The sequence below is a fragment of the Mobula hypostoma genome, chromosome 2 (genome assembly GCF_963921235.1).
Source record: "Mobula hypostoma chromosome 2, sMobHyp1.1, whole genome shotgun sequence".
Classification (NCBI taxonomy): Eukaryota; Metazoa; Chordata; class Chondrichthyes; order Myliobatiformes; family Myliobatidae; genus Mobula; species Mobula hypostoma.
The window spans coordinates 183,095,215-183,118,865 of NC_086098.1; the positions used below are offsets into that span (position 1 = coordinate 183,095,215).

At 41.5% G+C, this 23,651-nt stretch overlaps 1 protein-coding gene across 1 annotated transcript in view; it reads right to left on the reverse strand.

The window, feature by feature from the left end:
• The window catches only part of lama5 (laminin, alpha 5), a 377,869-nt gene that overhangs the window by 267,871 nt on the left and 86,347 nt on the right, over nucleotides 1-23,651 (reverse strand). The window contains exon 3 of the mRNA XM_063041218.1: nucleotides 14,150-14,267. Within this exon, the coding sequence (XP_062897288.1) occupies nucleotides 14,150-14,267 (118 nt within the window). The remainder of the gene's footprint in view (nucleotides 1-14,149; nucleotides 14,268-23,651) is intronic.

Genomic DNA, 23,651 nt, shown 5'->3' on the forward strand with positions numbered 1-23,651 from the left:
TCAAACATTGAGGTGGGTGGGTTCCTGCATCAGAGAACCACGAACATACGCTCAGTGGCCACCGGACTCGATTTTAAAAAGAATCAAAGCATTCAGCCTTTAGAATCATAAAAGATAATTTACTGTATATTTGATATAGGGGAGTTATGCATCTTACAACACAGTAAAAATATTGTGTGGTGACTTCTATTTAAACTAAAATTCTACTGAATCATTTTAGCTACTACTTTTCAGAAATTAGGTGAAAAATGTCACAATCTGTATTACTTCAGAATTTAACGATGTTCTGAAAACCTTAATTTTCGACATAAAGGGGTATCTTTATGATCCTTGTCAAACTTGTGGCATTGGCTTTTCCTTTGGCAAGGAATTTTTAAAAATTTGGTTCGGTGACCGAACCCTTTCAATGTTTATTTGACTGATAACTCCATTGTGAAGATGTATTTAATAACATTATTTCTTTGAAAGACGTGATTATGGTTTGATCACTAGTTCATTGAATATAGGCAGAGGTTTTCCTCTCTCACCACTCTCACTGTGAATGAAAGGTTAGACTGCTTTCTAACTTTTTATATTATATACTAGGAGTTCGTCAGTTCAGGTATATACAAGAGATTACAGATGCTAAGATCTGAAACAAAAAGCAAGATGCTGGAGGATCTCTATGGGTCAGGCATAGGGTTGCCAACTTTCTCACTCCCAAATAAGGGACAAAAGTAGCAGTCAAATACGGGACACTTGTGTTTACCCCAAGAAAGACTACCATGACCATGAAGCCTTGCGTGGGCACCTGTGTGCGCATGCGTGATGTACGCATACGTGTACGTGCCAATTTTTTTCTACAAATCAGTTTTGGCTTAATCTTCCCAATTCTGATACACTGTACATACATTATTTCTACTTTATATAGGCTGTGTATTTATCATATCATTCCTGCTTTTACTGTATGTTAGTGTTATTTTAGGTTTTGTGTGTTATTGATATGATTTGGTAGGTTATTTTTTTGGGGCTAGGAACACTCAAAAAATTTTCCCATATAAATTAATGGTAATCGCTTCTGCGCTTTACGCCATTTCAGCTTATGAACTGTTTCATAGGAATGCCTTACCTTAGCGGGGGAAATACGGGACAAGGGCGGTCCTGTATGGGACAAACCAATTTAGCCCAATATTCGGGATGTTCTGACTAATATGGGACAGTTGGCAACCCTAGTCAGGCAGCAACTGTGAAAAGAAATGGCCATTTTGGGTCAAATCACAGAAAAAAAGCAGGTCCACACTGAAAGGCGGAATTTGATTTTACATCAACATCTTTTGATAAATGAACTGCATAAATCTCCCTGCCTGAGAAAACATTCCATTCATGTACAAATATGTGAAATTATACTGTTTGGTGCTTTCTTCTTCTTAAGGCCATCACCCTGACTGGGGCATAGGCCGCTGACAGCAGCTTACCAGAATCCTGTCCTGGGCTGAAGGCTGACAGGCCCTGTAGCTTCTGATTTCACCACATGACTTCATATGTCTTCTGGGCAAAGCTTTCTCATCCAGGCATGAGGTCTTTTGAGCTTCTGTTGCCATTTCTGTAACTTTTTTTTAAAAAATGGGATGGGTTCCTACCCTACTTCTTCTGCGCTTAGGCTTGATGCTTTAGGTATTATTAAATTATTTATCTGTTTCCTTCTGAAAGACACACCATTCATCTATGGCATCACAGATTTTGCTTCAAGTAACAGATCTTACAGTTCACGACTTTTGTATAGGTTTTAAAAGGTATCCTGTAGCTCAGAACAGGCAGAGATTTATTTTGGATACAGCCAGTACTGTTAAACCCTATTGTAGCAAGAGCATACTCTAATTTTCAAAGACCACCTGGGTTGCTGGGAAGTAAAAGAACCCAAACTAATCACTAATTATTTTAAATATTTAGGCTTCACATGTAAAGGGAGATTTATAGAAAAGTCAAGCCCAAAGAAAATCATTTTGGCTTGTTATGTTGCGCTAACACAATAATATTTCCTGTACATAAACACAGGAGATTGTGCAGATGTTGGATATCATGAGTGACACATACACACACAAAGTGCTGGGGGAGCTCAGCAGGTCAGGAGGGGAATAACAGTCGATATTTTGGGCTGAGACACTCTTCAAGACTGGAATGGAAGGAAATGGAAACCAGATTAAGGTGGTGGGGGGAGAGGAAGGAGTACAAGTTGGCAGGTAATAGGTGAGACCAGGCACGGGTGTGTGGGTAGGGGATAGGGGATTAAGTAAGAGGCAGGGAGGTGATAGGTGGAAAAGGTAAAGGGCTGAAGAAAGACTCTGAATAGGAAATGATAGCAGACCATGGAAGAAAGGGATAGAGGAAGGAGGTGATGGGCAGGTGAAGAGAAGGGGTGGGAGGCTGTCATCAAGTGAGTACCGATGAGCTCTTGAACTAATGCTTTCCATGTTTTAATATCCACATGGTTTTGTCATAAGACTATAAGACATAGAAGCAGAATTAGGTCATCTGGCCCATCGAGTCTGCTCAGCCATTCAGTCAAGGCTGATTGTTTCTCCCCCTCCTCAACCCCATTTCCATGACCTTCCCCACGTAACCTTTGATGCCATAGCAAACCAAGAACCTATCAATCACTGCCTTAAATACAAAAAATGACCTGGCCTCCACAGCTGCCTGTGGTAAAAGTTACATAAATCCACCACCTTCAGCCAAAAGAAATTTCTCTGCATTTTAAATGGATGACCCTCTTGTCCTAGACTCCCCCACCGTGGGAAATATCCTTTCCGATATTTCTATATCTAGGCCTTTCAACATTCGAAAGGTTTCAATGAGATTCCTCAATCATCCTTCTAAATTCCAACGAGGACAGACCCTGAAATCATCCTTGTGAACCTCCTCTGAAACCTCTCCAATGCCAGCCCATCTTTTCTAAGATGAAGAGCCCAAAACTGTTCACAATACTCAAGGAGAGGCCTCACCAGTGCCTTATAAAGCCTCAGCATCACATTCCCTGCTCTTGTATTCTGGGCCTCTTGAAATGAATGCTAACATTGCATTTGCCTTCCTCACCACTGACTCTACCTGCAAGTTAACCTTTAGGTTGTTCTGCACAAGGACTCTCCATGTATCTCGGAATTTTTTTGGAATTTCTTATTTAGAAAATAGTCTGCACATTTATTTATTCTACCAAAGTGCACGACCATGCATTTTCCAACTTTGTATTTCATTTGTCACTTTCTTGTTCATTTTTCAAATTTGTCTAAGTCCTTCTGCAGCCTGTTTCTTCAACACTACCTGCCTCTCCACCAATCTTCATATCATCTGCAAACTTGGCAACAAAGCCATCTATTCCATCATCTAGATCATACAGCATAAAAAGCAGTTCCAACACTGACTCCTGCGGAACACCACAAGTCACTGGCAGCCAACCAGAAAAGGATCCTTTTATTCCCACTCACTGCCTCCTACCAATCAGCCAATGGTCTAAGCATGCCAGTAACTGTCCTGTAATACCATGGGCTCTTAACTTGGTAAGCAGCCTCATGTGCGGTACCTTGTCAAAGGCCTTCTGAAAGTCCAAATATACAACATCCACTGCATCCACTTTATTCATCCTACTTCTAATCTCCTCAAAGAATTCCAACAGGTTCGCCAGGCAAGATTTCCCCTTAAGGAAATCACTTGTACTATGACACCAAGTACTCCATAACCTCATCCTTAACAATTGACTCCAACATCTTCCCAACCACTAAGGTCAGGCTAACTGGTCTATCATTTCCTTTCTGCTGCTTCCTCCTTTCTTAAAGAGTGGAGTGACATTTTTCAACTTTCCACTCCTCTGGAACCATGTCAGAGTCCAATGATTTTACTGTTGCTTCCACAGTCTCTACTGCTACCTCTTTCAGAACCTTATGGTGTAAGTTCTTCTGGTCTGGGTGACTTATGTACCCTTAGGTCTTCCAGCTTTTTGACCACCTTCTCGCTTGTAATAGTAACTGCACTCACTTCTCTTCCCTCACACCCTTCAACATCTGGCATACTGCTAGTGTCTTCCACAGTGAAGACTGATGCAAAATACTCATTTAGCTCATCTGCCACCTCCTTGTCCCCCATTGTTTCTCTGGCCTCATTTCCTAGCAATCCTATATCCACTTCTCATCTCTCTTTTATTTTTTACATACTTGAAAAAGCTTTTACTATCCACTTTGATATTTTTTGCTAGCTTGTTTTTATATTTCATCTTTTCCCTCCTAACGACTCCTTTAGTTGCTCTCTGTAGGTTTTTAAAAACTTCCCAATCCTCTATCTTCCCACTAATTTTTGCTTTGTTGTATGCCCTCTCTTTTGCTTTTACATTAGCTTTGACGTCCCTTGTCAGCCATGGATGTACTATTTTAGCATTTGAGTATTTCTTCATCTTTGCACCTTCTTCATTTTCCCAGAAACACATACCATTGCTGCTCTGCTGTCATCCCTACCAGCAGCTCCTTCCAATTTACTTTGGCCAACTCCTCTCTCATACCTCTGCAATTTCCTTCACACCACTGAAATACTGCTCCACCAGACTTTACTTTCTCCTTATCACACTTCAAGTTGAACTCAGTCATATTGTGATCACTGTCTCCTAAGGGTTCTTTTACCTTAAGCTCCCTAATCACCTCTGGTTTATTACATAACACCCAATCCAGTATAGCTGATCCCCTAGTAGGCTCAACAATAAACTGCTCTGAAAAGCCATCTTGTAGGCATTCAATAAACTCACTCTTGAGATCCTATTACCAACCTGATTTTCCTAATTGACATGCATGTTGAAATCTCCCATGGCTATCATAACATTGCCCTTTTGACATGACTTTTCCATTTCCCATTGTAATTTGTGGCCCACATCCCAGCTACTGTTTATATGTAACTGCCATCACGGTCCTTTTACCATTGCAATTTGTTCACTCAACTCACAAGGATTCAACATATTCTGATCCTATGTCATATCTTTATGCTGATTTGATGCCATTCTTTATCAGCAGAACCACACCACCCCTCTGCCTACCTTCCTATCCCTCTGATACAATGTGTAATCTTGGACATTCAGCTCCCAACTACAACCATCCTTCAGCCACGATTCAGTGATGGCCACAACATCATACCTGACAATCTGCAATAGTGCAACAAGATCATCCACCTTATTTCTGATACTTCGTGCATTGAGATATAACACTTTGAGTATTATACTTGCTACCCTTTTTGATTCTGCATCCCTAATGCACTGATACTCATCCTGCTGGCTGCAATTTTGTGCTATCATTTGCCTACCCTTTCTTACAGTCTGACTGCATGCTCGCTTCGTTTTTTTAACCATCCGTCCTATCCTGAGTGCCTGGCAGATGGGGGGAATAGGGGTTTGGGACTCTAACATTTTTTTGTCTTTCATTCTTTGGGGTTTTTCTTCAGTTTTGTGGAATTCTGTAAAGAGCCAGAATTTCAGGTTGTACACTGTATACATTCTCTAATATTAAATGGAGCTATTGAAATATGAGGCAAACTCAGAATTTATCAGTGAAATTTTTGTCAAGTAATGCATTTTGTTCATTTATTTCAGGTTTAAAGAGAGTTGATGAATGCCAGGAAAAACACACAGTATCTATACATTCTTAATTAAATGCTGTCGTTTCTTTGCTTTGTGTTTGTTTATTGCTTGGCTGGTTTCACATCGTCTCATCAATTCCAAGTATGGACAAGTGTTTACATTTTAGTGGTCTTCATTAGTGGAGGTCCAGACATGCCCCTGGTCATTTCAAGGTGAACATAACAATAGTATTACCACAAAGACCAAACTAAAAGACAAAAAATAAACAGCACACACACAAAATGCTGGAGGACCTCAGCAAGCCGGGCAGCATCTATGGAAAGGAATAAACAGTTGATGTTTCAGGTTGAGACTGTTATGTCTTGTAACTTCAAAACTTTTAACTAATTCAAAGGAAGACACAGAAATCTGAAATGCGGGTCTAACTCAGTGTTTATTTTAAGTGAGGCGTACACATATCATGTAGTAGCATGATGACACATGCAATTCAGGTATTTATACATATAACCCATAATGGGTTACTTAAATGAACAAGAACACTTAATAACTAATTTTATATATATGTATGTGTGTGTGTATATATATATATATATATATATATATATATTTTTTTTTTGTGTGTGTGTGTGTGTGTATATACACACACACACGATAACGCAAATATTAATTAAATATTTAATAGACAAAACCCCTTCCTGCTTAGCTACAAACTCCAACTCAATAGAGAATGCATTTCAACAAATTCACAGTATACCACATAATACAACTAGACATCCACAGCAGAGTAAATATTAACTTGTCCCATTCTGGCCTAAAGATTTAATCACTGTGAAGGCTTTCTTACTCTTGTTGGATAATGCCTTTCGTAACAAGGGGCAGGTCACTCTACTTGGCAGTTGAGATGTGTGACTGTGAAAACACTCTCAGGTTCTGGGGCCTCCTCCATGGTGGCTGTAGGAGTTAACTGAGAATGCAGCCAGTAGCTCTGACAGCTCTGGAAACCTTTCTTCTTCTTCTAGTTTGCGCTTCTTGATCTTGGGAAGGTCCATTTTGTTCACTGGAGTATTCTCTTATCAATCCTTCAGTTGCTCCCTATACAATCTGATCTGTCCTCTTGGTTTCCGCATCCACATCATCTGATGAATCTTCTGTTTTTGTATCTCTGTTGACTCCTTTCTTTTTGGCCTTCCATCTTTGTGTCTACTTTTACAAGCAGCTTTTTGTCTCCCACTTGAAGTTTATGCAATAACCTTAATATATGCAAAGCAGATTCTTGTTCTTTTTACTCAAAAAAACTGAACGCTTGCAACTTTCCTGAAGCTCCTTGAACTCTCTTCAAGCTTAAAACCAACCCATACTTTGCATGTATAATTAAACATACTTTGCATGTATAATTATACACATCAGAAGCTTTCTCAGACATGTTGCCAACAATATATGTTGTAGTCAAACCACTGCTTTGGTCACTTTCACGATTCCTCTGAGCAGCATGGTCCTTCTTTGGTTCAATACACTTTCTAACCAGAGGCATAGAGGTTAACACCAACACCTGTTTGTTCACTTTGGGGTAATGTTTTATGGGGTTTGACGTGGAGACAGTTGTGGCATCATCCAGTGCTTTTCTTAATTCGCTTTCAGTTAGCTTCATTGCAGGGGATGCAGCATGCAAGTAGTGGATGGATCTCCAATCAAGTTTGGTTGTCTCAGCCAATCATGTGTCCACAATGCTTGTCTTCATGTTTTTACTACATAACAGGTCAGTGTGGCTTGTTGGTTGTTGTACTTCACTGATACAAATGTCATTCTCACGGGAGTTATCCTGTGCATGTTCTTAGCTGTCTATTTTATTTAGTATCTTTGATGTGCCGTTCAAACTCATTTTGTGGAATGACTGATACAGCAGAACCAGTGTCCAACTCCATTTTAATTAATTTGCCATTCACTTCTGGTGTAAGCCATAAACTGTAAATCTCATGGGTACTCAGTCCTGCATCACTCTCATCAATATCAAATTTTTCATCAGCAGCATGTAGATTTGTGCTCTTTTTGAAATTGCAACATGTCTTTTTAGCTTTTTCTCTTCCCTGTGCAGACCATTTATTTTTGTCTGCCCAACATGCTCTTTGCATGTGTCCTACTTTGTTGCATTTTCTGCAAGTTTCACCTTCAAATCTGCATTTTTGGTGTAATATTTATAAGCCCCTGCCACAACAGTAACACAATTTGTGCAACCGGGCCGATCTCTGTTTAGATGCTGCAATTTTGTTCACGCTCACTTCCATTCCTGACAGCAGCACAATTGTGTCTCTCTGCAGTTTCCATTGAAACAGCGATCTCAATTGCTCTTTTAAATGTAAGTTGTGCTTCAGTTAAGGAGCCATTTTTGAATGCTTTCTTGTAAGATTCCACAAGCTAAACAATCTCTCAGTGCATCATTAAGCCTATTACCGATCTGACCATGCTCAGACAATCTCTTCAATTCAGCCATGTATGCTGAGATAGATTCCCCTCCTTTTTGACTCCACTTATGAAACCTAAAGTGTTCTGCAATCAGATATGGTTTTGGTTCTAAATGTTCCTGCATTACTTCGACAATACCTGCAAAACTCATTTCTGCTGGTTTAAATGGAGCAGTCAAACTTTGAAGCAAACTGTATGCCTTTTAACCTAATGAACTCCGCAACACTGGTACTCGTTCCTCATTGGCTATTTCATTTGCTTCAAAATATTGTTCAATTAGCTGAGTACACACATTCCATCTTTTGTGTAATCAAACATGTCTACTTTTTTGCTTTCCTTATGATTATCCTCTGGTACTCACTCTTTATGAACCCACAAATTCCTCCATTTACTGCCTTCTTTTTTATTAACTCAACAGTTTGCACGTACTAGGTCACGTTTTTTACTCTCCATTCCTTGCTGTAGTTTCTTTTAAGTTTGAATGTCTCACTGTGCTTCAACAGGCTGATAGCCGTCACAGGATCATTTTAAAAATAACTCATTCCCAATATTAAGTTTTATAACTTCAAGACATTAAACTAATTTAAAGGAAGGCACAGGAATCCAAAATGTAGGTCTAACTTCATGTTTACTTTAAGCAAGGTGCACACTATCACATAGTGTGATGACATATGCAAATCACATATTTATACATATAGCCCGTAATGAATTATTTAAATAAACATGAATGCTTAATCAATATATACACAAGTTTACTCAAATATTACTTAAATAGTAAATACACAGAGAACCTTCATAAGTCCTGCTGAAAGGTCTTGTACTCTATTTTCTTTCTATAGATGCTGCCTGACCTGCTGAGTTCCTCCATATTAATAGCAAAACAAATAATGCGAATATTTATGTAACCGGATCCAGGAGATGTTTATGTCTCCAGTTTGTATCTCAGCCACAGACACAAACAAGGTTACCGCAGTCTAACCTGAAATTCATTATTTACATCCCATCCAGCGATGGTTTGATTTCGTAAGATTGCAGATATGAGATCCCAGGCACGCAATTACAAGATGTGCTGTATTTTAAGAAATAGATGTCCTAATAAGACACAGAAGCCCAATTCACACCATTTAATATGCAGGATCCTTGAGTAATAAACTTCTGTTAAAGAGAAACACAGAGACCATGCTACATTCATTTAACCGAATCTCACAGCAATGAAAAAGCTCCTGGACATCCTCATTCAGAAGTATGAAGGAAACATCACTAATGATTGAGGTTCGGTGATTAACGTTTCACGTTAGATACAAATATCACTGGAAAATGTTACATGAATGGACAATTAGTTTTAAAACCGGTGATCTAAGTTATGAATAGCACCTAAATAATTTATATATGTACCCAAACCAACTTATTTTATGTACTTAGATCATAAAACCATTTAGAGCACTTTGTTATTTTAAAATATACAAGACACTCAGCTTCAGATAGATCTTATGTGGGTGTTGTGATCTTTATTTGGTTCTCTGTGAAATGTTTAAAATATTTATATATAAATTGTGCCAACTGCTTTCTGGTTGAAGGAATTTCCAAATGTGATTGGCTGCTGGCCAAGAGCAACTGACTCTGGAGAAGAGGAAACTCATGTCACAAATATTACCAGGTCCATAGAATTTCTTGCTGTTCACCAATGAGTGACAAGGAAGTCTAGGCTATTACACTTTAAAACAGAACCTTACTGTAACGTTCGAGCTCAAAGAGACATCTAACCAACTTTATTATGGCGCCTTTGAGAAGTGTACAAGCCCAGAATTCTTTGGTGATAGTCACCCTGCTATCCCCAATCTGACTCACACCCATATCCTGGGTTGCTCATTGAGACAAACCAATTGCAGCTGGAAGATTTGTCCCAATCCAGTTCAAACATCCAAGGTTTGTTTCAATGCACAACCCAAGATACTGAACTTGGGTGACAGTCAGATTGGGAATAGCAATGTGAATATCACCAAAGAATTCTGGGCCTGTACACTTCTCAAAGAATCCATAATGAAGTCGGTTAGGTAACTCCTTGCACTTGAATGCAAGGAGCTGAAAGCAAGTGAATGCTGTTAACTGGCACATTCCAGGGTGTGGGGTTACATGCTGAGGGATGCACTGAAGCTTGGTGTAACCACCAGGGGCTGTGTTGGGATGGACCACAGTCTAGGGTTCTGATGCATGGACCTTGCATCATTAGGATGTGACATCCTAACACTTCATGGGTGTAATATGTGAGGAGGAAACGTGAGTGGTGTTGACATATTGTAAATGAATTGAAGGTATATTATATAGGCATCCGTTAGTCTCATGAGACCACAGATCTGCACCTGGGAAGGTTTCCAGGGCGCAGGCCTGGGCAAGGTTGTATGGAAGACCAGCAGTTGCCCATGCTGCAAGTCTTCCCTCTCCACGCCACCAATGTTGTCCAAGGGAAGGGCATTAGGACCCATACAGCTTGGCACAGGTGTTGTTGCAGAGCAATGTGTGGTTAAGTGCCTCGCTCAAGGACACACACACTGCCTCAGTCAAGGCTCAAACTAGCAACCTTCAAATCACTACATGAATGCCTTAACCACTTGGCCACATGCCAACCAGTATAATGAATGTACCAAAGCACTTGCACTGATTGTATATTATGAATAAGCCATATTTGTTGAAATAAAGGAAACCAACACAAAATAATAGACATTGAGGCAAAATAAAAATCATTGCCAACGTCTGCATTTGTACTTAATTAAATTTGAATTTGGTCAGGTCTTTATGAAGTAAAAGAAACGAACGCTGGCTAAATCCTTATTGATCCCAGCTCACACTCAAAGCAGATCGGTGCAAGTTCTAATCTTAAACATTAACTCGAGTTCGCTTTCCACCTGATCCGTCAAATGTTTCCAGAATTTTCTGTTTCAGATTTCTAACATCCGCAGTTTTATTTTGATTTTTAAGGGGAGAGATTTAAATGCAGATCTAAGGGGCAAGTTCTCTCAGAAAGCGATTGGAGGGTATATGAAATGAGCTGCCAGAGGCAGGCACAATTATAATATCTAAAAGATATTTGGACAGGTGGAAGGATTGGAAAAGTATAGAGGAATATGGGCCAAGTGGGATTAGCATAGATAAGCACCTTGGGCAGCATTGACAAATTGGGCTGAAAGGCCTGTTTTGTGCTCTATGAATTAACTCTATGAATCTAGGCTCATTATAATGCTGCAAGAGGCAACAATGAAACAGCCAACCCAACAGCAAAACGTTTCAGGTTAATGGAGAGGAATCTGCATCGAGGAAGCACATAACACGAAGCGAGAACCGATACATCAACAATGGGGGCGAGACTTGTCTTCTCAATTGCATTAATTTGCTTAAGTCCCCAGGGCCTGAAGGCATGTATCAGAGGATACTGAAAGAATCAAGTGAGGAGATGGCTCGGGATTTGATGAAGATCTTTGTGTTTTCACTAGCAACAGGCAAGGTCCCGGGAGACTGGAGTGTAGCAAATGATGTGTCTTTGTTCAGCAGAGAGAATCCAGGTAATTATAGGCCAGTGAGCCTCATGTCAATGGCAGGGAAGCTACTGGAGAGGATATTGAGTAATGGGATTCATGCACATTTGGAAAGGCATGGCCAGCAGTGTAAGTCAGTGTGGCCTTGTGCGTGGCTGTGTGACTATGGAGAAGGGACAGAAGAAGCATACCAGGATGCCGAATGGATCAGAGGGAATAAGATACAAGGAAAGATTGAACAAATTTTGGTCGCTCTCTCTCATGTCAGAGGTTAAAGGAAAAATAGATAGAGATTTTTAAGATTACGTGAGGCATAGATAGACATTCAGATCTTTTACCCACGTTAGAAATGTCAAAAACCAGAGGACTTGCTTTGAAGGTGATGTGAGATGCATTTTTTTTTAACACAGATAATAATCAATGTCTGGGGTGGGTGGAAACACACAACTGGTGGCATTTAAGAGGCTTTGAAATAAACACATGAATATGAAAGGAATGGAGGAATATGGATGGGAGGACTTTAAGTATAAATTAAGATCGGCACAATGTCATGGGGGCAAATGGCTTGTCCAAAGCTGTAATATCTATGTTCTATTAAGAATTTACTAAATTTGAGCTTGGCACCTCATTATAAATCAGATCTCCCAGCTGCGGATACCTGTGTTCTTTTCTCATTGTGGAACCCATTGACAAGCCCACGACCAACTCTTGAGGAGAGCATGGTCTAAATTAATCATGGCAATTATATCACACGAGCTACAGGCAAACAAACGACATGTCAATTCTTTGAGCACACCCCCTTCCTGATTGGACAGCAAACAAATAATATCTTAGCCAATTGGATGATTCTCCATGATTAGCCAACCACTATTCTTATGATCAACATTTATTAGTAATGAAAGAAAAAAATTGAAAATATTTTATCACCGTCATGATTTTGATCTATGGTTCAGCTGAGAAGGATGATGGAGATAAATGTTTAATTCCCAGATTCTCCAGTGCAGCCCAGGAGGGTTGCCAGTCCTGTGGAGAATAGGGTAAGGGGCTCAGAGTAGACTCTGCATATTTCTACATTTTCTTCATTTCAAGTCATCACTGAGTGTCCAACTTTTAAAAGTGTGCCAGTGACTGCAGGGTATCCACAGCACTCCAAGTCTGAGGCTCATCAGCAGGGATTTTCAAAAGGAGCTAGTCCCCAGTTTCCAAATTCTAGGCACCTAACATGTATCCAGCTAGGACCTAAAAAAAGAATGGCCTCGTGAATTTTGTGGTGTGTTTGAGAATGGTGCACCTCACTGCTAAATTGCAATTGCTTGCATTTATTTTATGCCTATTTCAATATATCTCAAATTTCCACTGCAAAACACACAACCAGTTGCAGGTTACACGTGTGTATGGGGTGTCAGGGAGGGGTAGCACCTCTAGTGGGGGAACATGTCACGTCCTTTTCAAGGTGGTTAGCCCACCTTTGGTCCCCACCTGGCACTCAGCTCTCACCTGTGGCTCCCCGTAGCTGTTTGCATGCGACAGCAGCCACACCCCAAGCAACAGCTTCCACAAGCCGGCTAAACCAGGTGAGGGTAGCTGACGGGTCTCAAACCCTCGGTGAGATAGGGAATTGTCTATCCCAGCATGTGAAGACAGACTCCGGCGGATTGAGCAGACGAGACCAATGGAAGGTCCAACGGTCAAGAAAGTAGTCTCTGCAAGCGTTGTGGAACGTGTAGAGCAGGACAAGAGACAGAAGACGTCCTGGTCATCCACTGCACCTAGTCCCATCCCCAGCTGTCTCGACTCTGTCTTGCCACTGGATCCAGATGGGAATTGGGAAGAGAGAGTGAGGCTGACACTGCGCCACTCTCCCTCACTTAAATCCAAATCACACGCTAGTCTCGACATCATCATAATGGGTGTCGAGGTCCTCATCGACGTTGTCGATGGACGAACAATATACATGTGTGTGCAGAGCTGAACCTCCAAGAGGACCACAAGCATGTCGGGGTTTGAAGGCTTGCATGCCTCAATGATCCAGAGAGCTATGCTGGTTTAAGTCAGGGCTTTATGCTTTGGCTCTTGGTAGGGTCACCTGTGCTAAACAGGTCAAAGGGTAGTGGACAGACTAAGAGTGGTCCACTGGTCTGGTCTTCCAGGTTCAGGGGGTTCAGCTCAGGGCTAACAACCCTAACTGGTAAAACAAAATTGTTATGAAAACAACAATGAAGAATCCTTCTACATCTGAGTGTAACAGTATTCCTGAATCTCCACCCAGGACTTGTGTGACTGGCGGTAGTGAAAACCAAGCAGAAGCGACTGACATGATGATGGAAGCCCTAAACATCACCAGAAATAGAGGACGTTCATTGCAGCCCTAAACATCAGCAGCGTAATGGGCAGTAAGCAAGCAAGCAAGCAGAGATGAAGTGAGCTCTCCAGGAACAGAGTAGCTTCTGATGAGTGCATTATTTACCAGAATGTGCATTGGCTCATATTCCATAGATTTTAATGAACAGGTCTACAAAAATTATACCTTTGATAGCAACGCTTTCTCTACACTCTCCAGGATCGTACTTACAGGCAAAATACTGCCAGGGGAGGTAGCTCGCTCCAAAGTCTGTAGACCGCTCAAGCACCCAAAGGTCTGGCCGTGGAGAATTTGCGAACTTGATGAGGACGTAAGCCACGTGGAACAGCTGCAAAAGGAAGATCAAAAAGTTAAATGCACAAGTTCTGACATCAAGGACCATCAATCCATTCATCTTAACAATTGGAAAACTTAACATGTTGCAAGATGGACAAACAATCCTGAGTCTGAATACTCAACCTAGATGCTCCTTGCAGCCCTAAATTATTTAAAGATTCAAAATACATTTACTATCAAAGTATGTATACAGAATTCAACTTGGTGATTCGCCCTCCCACCGGCAAAGAAACACTGAAACACCATGGAACCTATTCAAGAAGACATTCAACGAGAGAAAAACAAATAAATTGTACAAACAGCTAAAAAAAACGTGTGAACAACATATAGACTGCCAAACCAGGAGTCCAGTAGTATTCGGTTTAGTTTAGTTCAGTGCTGCACTGCAAGCCCACTGCAGGCCCTAGAGCCATTCTTCGTAGAAGTGCACTAGTCTGCATCGATCGCCCCAATCAAACCACACAAAAAACAGCAAGAGCAACTAGAATCCAGAAACACATGCAACATGAACCTCATGTTGTCCACAGAAGTTCCTGCCACTGCCTGTAAGAAGTTTGTATGTTCTTCCCGTGACTGCATTTTCTCCTCCCAGTGCTCTGGTTTCCTCCCACTCCAAAGATGTACCGGTTGATAGGTTAATTGGTCGTTGCAAATTTCCCTGTGATAAGGCTCGCCAATCAACCCTGGCAACATGGGTCCCAAGGCTACTGCGCTTTCCTCCAAGAGCAATTCGCAAGAGGGAGAGGAAAACCGGTGAAATGCAGGCAGACGGTGCCAAAAACCAGCCCATTCTCCGCTCTCATCCTCGTTGACTTCAGCCTTGCTCAATGTCTCAAATGGAGAGAAGCAATGAGGTTAATCATGGGCTTGCAGGCTTCCAGGCCACACACTCCGCTCCAAACCTTGCCGAACCCCCTCGGAGACAGCAAAGCACCAGATCACTCAGTTAGCCGAAAAACACACCATCAAAATGTAAATCACAGGTTCCAATTACACACAGATTAGTAGTAGAATCACATTTGGAAGAAGTAGTAAAAGAAATAGTTACATAAACTGCCCGCAGGATGACGCCGTTGGTTATGTTGTTCACTGGCGCCATCTTTATAATGAATTTAACTTAGTTCAGCAGCTTTTTTAAAAACTTTAAATTTTCTTTTAATAACTTTGACTCATCTGCACTAGTTTCCATGGTGATTTACTGCACCTTTGGTCCAGATGCACAGAGAATGAACAGCAAGCCCATATCCTCACACCTCTTTTAGAACTGAAGGTCACAGGTTAAGGGTGAATGGTGAAATATTTAAAGGGAACATGAGGGAGGATATGTCTTCACTCAGAGGGTGGTGCGAGTGTAGAATGAGCTTCCAACGAGAGTTCTATTTCGACACTTAAGATAATAGGTACATGGATGAGGGGCTATGAAGGGCTGCCAGGTGCAAATTGATGGGACTAAGAGAATGGTTTGACACAGACTAGATGGACTAAAGGGCCTGTTTCTGCACTGTAGCTCTCTATGACTCTGGGATGCTTCTGCTGCAAAGGCAGCCTCAGCCCCTGACAAACCAACCCAACTCAAGTTGGGCCAGCACGGTAGCACGGAGCTTAGGTAACACTATTACAATGGCAGCGACCTGGGATCAATTCCTGCTCTTGCCTGTAAGGAGTTTGTACGTTCTCCACGGGACCGGGTGGGTTTCCTCTCACATTCCAAACATGTACAGATCAGTACATTAATTCATATCATGGGTGTTATTGAGTGATGCAGTTCACTGGGCAGGATTGGCCTGTTATCATGTTGCTATCTCTAAACAAATAAAACAAACTCCCAGAAGCACTCCAAGCAAGCTTCAAGGTACAGTACCAGTTCATTGAAGAACATGAGCGTAACTCCGCTAATAAACAGGAATCTTCAAAGATTTGATCAGAATTTTTTTTATTGTCCATACCTGGTGGAGGACTCAACAAAGGAAATGGTGATGGACTTTAGAAAGACCAAGCCTGCACTGCTCCCTCTTACTATTGAGGGTGAGGACGAGGATGTGGTGAGGACCTGTAAGTACCTGGGGTGTGGCTGGATGACAGACGAGTGGAGCACCAACACAGAGGCTATGTACAAGGGCCAGAGTCATCTCTACTTCCTGAGGAGACTGAGGTCCTTGGAAGTATACAAGCCTCTCCTTCACATGTTCTAGCAGTCTGCTGTTACCAGTACAATCTTCTATGCAGTGGTGTGCTAGGGCAATGGCATCAACACAGGTGATGCCAGCAGGCTCAATAAACTGATTAGAAAGGCTGGCTCTGTTAGAGGAGTCAAACTGGACATACTGGAGGCTGTGGTAGAACAAAGGACCCTACAAAAAATCCTGGCAATTCTAGACAATGTTTCTCACCCTCTGCATGCCACCTTGGCTGAACAGAGGAGCACTTTTAGTAATAGACTAAGGCAACTGTGCTGCTCCAAAGATTGCCATGTGAGGTCATTCTTACCCTTGGCCATTAGACTCTATAATGAGTCAACCTAAAGCCAGGGAAGTAATGACACCCTCCTGTTAAGACCATTTGATTGAGGTAACTTCTTCTTCATTCTTTCTTACTTCTTGTTTAATATTTGTATATTGGTGCACTCTTAATGCTACTGTGACACTGTAATTTCCTTTGGGATCAAGTATCTATCCATTACAGTGGTGCTAGAAAAATAGTGAACACTGTACAATTTTCTCTATTACTGCATAAATATGACCTAAAATGTGATCAGGTCTTCATGCAAGCCCTGAAACTAGATAGAGAACTCAATTAAATAAATAACACAAAAAACATCATATTTGTTCATTTATGTATTGAGAAAAATGATCTAATATTATATGAATTTGTTGGAAAACATATGTGAACCTTTGCTTTCAGTAACTGGTGGTGATCCTTTTGTACAGCAATAACTTTGCCAGTTAACTGTTGGCCAGTCCTGCACATCGGCTTTGAAGAACTTTAGGCCATTCCTCCTTACAAAACCTCTTCAACTCTGGGATGCTGGGGGCTTCCTTGAATGAGCTGCTTGCTTCAGGTCCTTCCACAACATTTCTATAGGATCAAGGTCAGGACTTTGACTCGGCCATTCCAAAACATGAATTTTCTTCTTTTTAAACCATACTGTTGTTGATTTACTCGTCTTTCTGATCATTATCTTGTTGCATTACCCAACTTCTATTGAGCTTCAGGTGACGGACTGCTACCCTGATGTTCTCCTGTAATATGTCTTGATAGAATTTTAAATTTGTTGTTCTCTCGACCTTTGAAAGCTGTCCAGACTCCAAGGCAGCAAAGCAGCCCCAAACCCTGATGCTCCTTCCACCACACTTCACAGCTGGGAAAAGGTTTTGGTGTTGGTGTACTGTAGCATTTTCCCTCTATAGTGCCCTGGGTCACATCTTTACTGTTATGCTGTAGGTATTTCATTTAGCAGCTCTGTAAGAGCTGTTTGTTCTGCTTTCTGCCTGTTTGGGTTAATGATGAAGATAAGGGATGATGTGGAATGTGTGCCATCCAATTAGCGGGAAGTTTTTCTTGGTGAGGGACAATAAGATTGGGCTTAGGGCTTTTGTTCGAGAGGAGATGAAGGGTGAAGATGCTGGGGAGAACTGGTTGTAGCATACAGTCCAGTGGGAGACCAGTTTGTTCGAGATGGATTGCAAGTGACACTTGAAGGTGGTGTGTGCTTTCACGTTGACCGAGGGCCCAGTGCGTGACTGACAGAGACGTTCAAGGTGAGCTCCAACTTGTGCACATTTGACTGTTTAATTAGAATGGGCCCTTTTCTTTTTACTAATTCTTTACCAACCCCTTAAGATTCATGAATATAATTCCTTACATTGTATGCAGTGCACTGTCTGTCATTTTGTGGCATTAATTTGTAACAGGGTGGCGAATTACACAGCATCCACACAAACAGGGGGTTTGGAAAGAGGGCTCACGCCTCAATCTCACACGTTCGACTGGGCCGGAGATTGTCTTCCCTAGATGTACACTGCCAAGGAAACCAAAGTGTTTCACCTCCCAACATAGTGCTATATATTTCTGCCAACAAGTTAATCTTTAGTCTCATCTGTCCACAGAACATTGTCCCAGAAGTGGTGTAGAACATCCTGGTGTTCTTTTGCAAACTTGAGCCATGCAGCAATGCTTTACTTGGAGAGCAGTGATTTCCTCTGTCGTGTCCTTCCTCGAACATCATTCTTGTTCAGTACTTTTTTTAAATAGTAGACATATGAACAGAGATTCTAGAGATTTCTGCACGTCTTCTGCTGTTACCCTTGTATTCTTTTTAGCCTCCTTCAGCATCGCATGTCATGCTCTTAGAGCGATCCTTGAGGATACCCACTCCTAGGGAGAGTAGCAATAGTATTTTGCTCCATTTGTGAACAATTTCTCTTACTGTGGACCAATGAACACTCAGATCTTTAGAAATGCTTTTGTAGACTTATCCAGGATGCATTTCTACAATTCTTCTTCTAAGGTCCTCTGAAAGTTGTCTTGATCAAGGCATGGTGCACAGAAACAGATCTTTCTTGAAAAGAGCAAGCTCTGTCAGTAACCTGACTTTGTATGTCTTTTTTATAGGGCAAGGCACCTCTACAACCCACTCCTCCATTCTGATCTCATTGACTGGAACACCCGATTCCAAATAGCTTTTGTAGAAGGCATCACCGCAGAGGTTCACAGACTTTTTCCAACAAATACATGTAATATTGGGTCATTTTTCTCAATAAATAAATGAAAAAGTATAATTTTTTGTGTTATTTATTTAATTGGGTTCTATATAGTTTTAGGTCTTATGTGTAGATCTAATCACATTTTAGATCATATTTATGCAGAAATAGAGAAAATTCTACAGGGTTCCCAAACTTTCGAGCACCACAGTATACCTATTTACAGGGCTCTGGTCTTATAATGGAATGAAAACAAGAGAGACATACTGTCTCTCCCCCATTTCTCCTGTAGATGTGGTGATTAGCAGTACCACCACCATAAGAGCTTGCTGTGTGCAAAATGGCTGCTGATCTGCTCACATTACAATGGAAGCTCCATTTCAAATATGGAACTTAGCACTTAGGGACGACCTTCGCCATTGTGTAATCACAAGCCTTTGTTTAAATTTTTAAATTCTTCCAACCCACTGCGCCCACGCCACCTAAACAACCAATTAACCTACTCACTCAATGGTGAGGAAACCAGGGCATCCGGAGGAAACCCACGTGGTCACGGGGAGAACATAAACTCCTTACAGACAGTGGCGGGAATCACACCGAGATTGCTGCACGTAGCTAAGTATTGGCTGTACCTAAATTTAATGCCAGGGAACCAGGAAAAAAAAGCTGAGCCAGTTCCTGTTGTTTTAATGACCTGGATTTTGTTGGAGAAACAGCGTGTGGCCAAGATCATCAATCATTTCTATAGAGTGCAACAGAAAGTAAATTCTGATGACTGCGGGAGCACACTTTATTAAGGAAATCCTGAGGATCCTGTCTGATAAAATATATAACCAGTAGGCTCTCCCTCAAGGAAGTTGCTAAAGCTGTCTCTACTTAGTCACTAAACACAGCAGTAAACATTCAGTGGAAAGAAAATCTAACCTTCAGATTGTAAATTCTGCTTAACAACGTTTAACATTGATTTTTATTTTAATGATGGCATCTGTCATTAAAGAGCTCCACCATCCAGGACATGCCCTCTTCTTTTTGCTACCTTCAGGAAGGAGGTACAGGAGCCTGAAGGCACACACTCAATGATTCAGAAACAGCTTCTTCCCCTCTGCCATCCAATTACCGAATGGACATTGAACCCACGATCACTACCTCACTATTTACACACACTTACTGTAATTCAGTTTTTATTTGGCATTGCATTATATTGCTGCCACAAAAACAAATTTCATTTGATATGTCGATGATATTAATCCTGAATCTGATTCAAATTCATTGTTAAAGGTCTTGAGAGAATTAAAGCTCTCCCATTATCTCCCAATCCCATTATTCTATCATTATCCAAACATAATTAAATAGTCCAATTTGTACATTTTGGTTTAAATTCCATGTCTCAGTGAGTATCTGATTGGCTACTTCCACACTTGTGCTGCCCACATATCCCACAGACCCCTTGAAGGTCGCACAGTACAGGAAACCAGCTCTGGAAACCAAACTGATATCTAAGTTTTAACCAACACATAGGTGGCAGTAAACATATCAAGCAGCCCCACTGGTCTTCCCTGGTGACCACAAAGTCCAAACCGTTGTGTGGTTTGGAGTATTTGACCCAAGCTTGTAGGTTTTTCATATCTCAACAAACGCAGCAAGGGGTTCAGTGACTGCTAAACCCAACACCTGCCATTTCTAAAGCAGACCCTTCAGAAGATTTACTGCCTATTTAGAGACTGGCTGTTTTCAAAGGGAAATACACAATGGGTGGTTAACCTCCAGTTTGTTTCCTTGAAGTGCAGTCTGGTCTCTCGCACCGAGGCTATGCACACAAAGGACTACAATCAAAGATTACAGTCACAAAAGGCATAACAACCACACCATCGTTTCACAATGAATTTAAATTCAAAACGAATTACACTCCAGCATCCACAAGTGGCGACAAACTCCTATTCATTACTGACAAAAGGAATTGTAACTCATAATAGAGCACCTCTGCATTAGCAAAGTAAGCAACGGAATTCTTAGTTACTGTAGTAAAGCGATTTGAATGCCTCACATCTTGAACAGAAAACAAATTCACTGCAAACTGTGAAGTAGTCAGCCTCTAACAATCCGAGCATTCATCTCCAACGGCCGAAACACACAGCTCAGTGTTCAAAACTACCCACATCAGCACGGCCACAAGATGAGGGCACGTATCCGCAAGAGGAAAAGACTGCCAAAACGGCGCATCGCACATGCGTTTCAAATCCTTGCTCAGTGAGGTTCCATTGACGGGTCACAGAGTAACGTAGTCTGAAAGCCTCACTTCTGTCAACACGTTCGAACTGCCCGACTGTGCATCTGCAAGTTGGCAGAACGTCCCCTCACAATACTTTGATGTGCATTGCTACACTTCTCATTGGGTTTTTTTCTCCCCACACACAAATGAAAAAGACTCAGCAATATAGCACAGAAACAGGCCATTCAGCCCAACTCATCCACGCTGACCCAGATGCCAACCTAAGCTAGTCCTATTTGGTCCATATCCCTCTGAACCTTCCCTTTCCATGTAGTTAACCAAATATCTTGTAGGTGCCTTATTGTACCTACTTCAATTACCTTCTCTGGCAGCCCCTTCAGCAAGGCCACAAGGCCTAGTAGCAGAATTCACCCTTAGAGCCTGCACTGCTATTTGATTATTTTCCCTTTCAACCCCGTTCTCCTGCCTTCTTCACGTAACCTCTGAAACCCTTATATACACCACCTTCTGCATAAAGTAGTTACCCCTCATGTCGTTTCCCCCTCACCTTAAACCCACATGCCCTCCAGTTTTTGGTGCCCTATTCCTGAATTAGAATGTGGAACTTTACATAATTTGGTGTGGTTTATCACAGTTGTAACATTGGACCATGTAAATTGTCAATTCTGCACCAATTTTTTTTGTGATTTGATTATAAAAATCCTTTCTCACAAGTTAACTTCTTGGCAGAGGGCATGTCTGAGTGGACGTTAATGCCACACACTGAAACTCCACTGGAGGAAAGATTTATTTTATTTTCTGGGAACAAACCAACTTTTAGCGTATGGAAATGGCCCAAAATACACCCTTCATTCCTGGAAAGGACAATGACAGAGTAAAAAAAACACAATGGTTTTTTAAAACCATCCTTTGTATTGAATTCCTGGCACAGAACAGCAGGACTTGAAGCAGAACAGGAAACTGTGATTAAAAGGCGAACGACAATTAATTGATTAGTTTTATAATGTGCTTGGTTACTTTTACAGGTAGGCAGGCAGTCTATACATACCTTCAGCCAAAATATCTGTACAGGAGATAGAATCTCCACTCTACCTATTACTGACCTTATATAGATTGAACACTGTACAAATCCGCGCACACAGCCAGCAAGATGACACACTTTCTCCCAGCCTCCTGCACAGATGTTATGCTCCAGAGAGGCTGAATCATCAAATAAATACTGAAAAGCTTGATACAGAGTTATAATGTGGTATATCGAAATTTCCGATGCCTTCAGAGACTGTGCAACTACTACTGATATCAAAATATCACTTAGTTCAGGATTTCCCAGAATTGTTCAGTGGAATTTGGACATCCGGCAACCGCTGCCATCATGAAGGAATTTGTACATTATCCCCATGACCGCATGGGTTTCCTCCGGGTGCTCGGGTTTCCTTCCACATTCCAACGGCGTACGGGCTAGCAGGTTAATAGGTCACGTGGGTGTCACTGGACAGTGTGGGCTCGTTGGAACGGAAGGGCCTGTAACTCTGCTGCATTCCAAAATTAAAACAGCTATTGTTTGGTAATCCTGATGATCTGTCATCTGGCTCACTCATTAGCCCAGAATGCAAACTAGGAGTGCAGCATGCGAGGTTTAACTTGGGCACCAATACAAAACAACATCGGTCAGTGCCATTTGGACCCGTCATGGTGGTTGATCTTCATGGAAGGACTCTCCCTGCAGATGCTCTCCTTGACGCTGAAGGGAGGATGTTTTTGAAATTCGGAGATTTATGCGATTATTGGACTGCCACTTAAATTGGTCTTAATCAATTTTCTAAGTTTTTGTTCTTGTAAAATTGGTGGGTGGGCGACATGTTAGGTTTTGTGTGAGAGGGGGGTTGGGGATTTGGGGGTCTTATGTTTTTCTCTGTGTGGGTGATCTGTTAGTTTCTGTGTGTGATAGAGGGGTTTGGGGGTTTGATGCTATCGTTGCTGGGTTTTTTTTGCAACGGAGGGGGTTGGGGGTTTGGAATTTTTGATATTCTAGCTGACGTTTTCTAGGTGGGTGATCTGTTAGTTTCTGTGTGTGATAGAGGGGTTTGGGGGTTTGATGCTATCATTGCTGGGTTTTTTTGTGAGGGAGAGGGTCGGGGGGTTGGAGTTTTTGATGTTCTAGCTGACGTTTTCTGGGTGGGCGATCTCTTAGTTTTTGTGCAGGATGGGGGTGGGGGTTGGGGTTTGTGAGGTTTGCTTCTATTTTCCTGTGCGGCGGGGTGAATATTGATGTATTTTTCTGTCAACAATACTCTCAGTTTTTCTGTATTTCATGACTATCTGAAGATGATGAATATCAGAGTTGTATTGTACCTGCATACTTTGACAATAAAATGAACCTTTGATCCAGTAATTCTGAAAATCTACTGGCCTGGCTCTATCTAAATCCCAAGGGTTTAAGGTATTG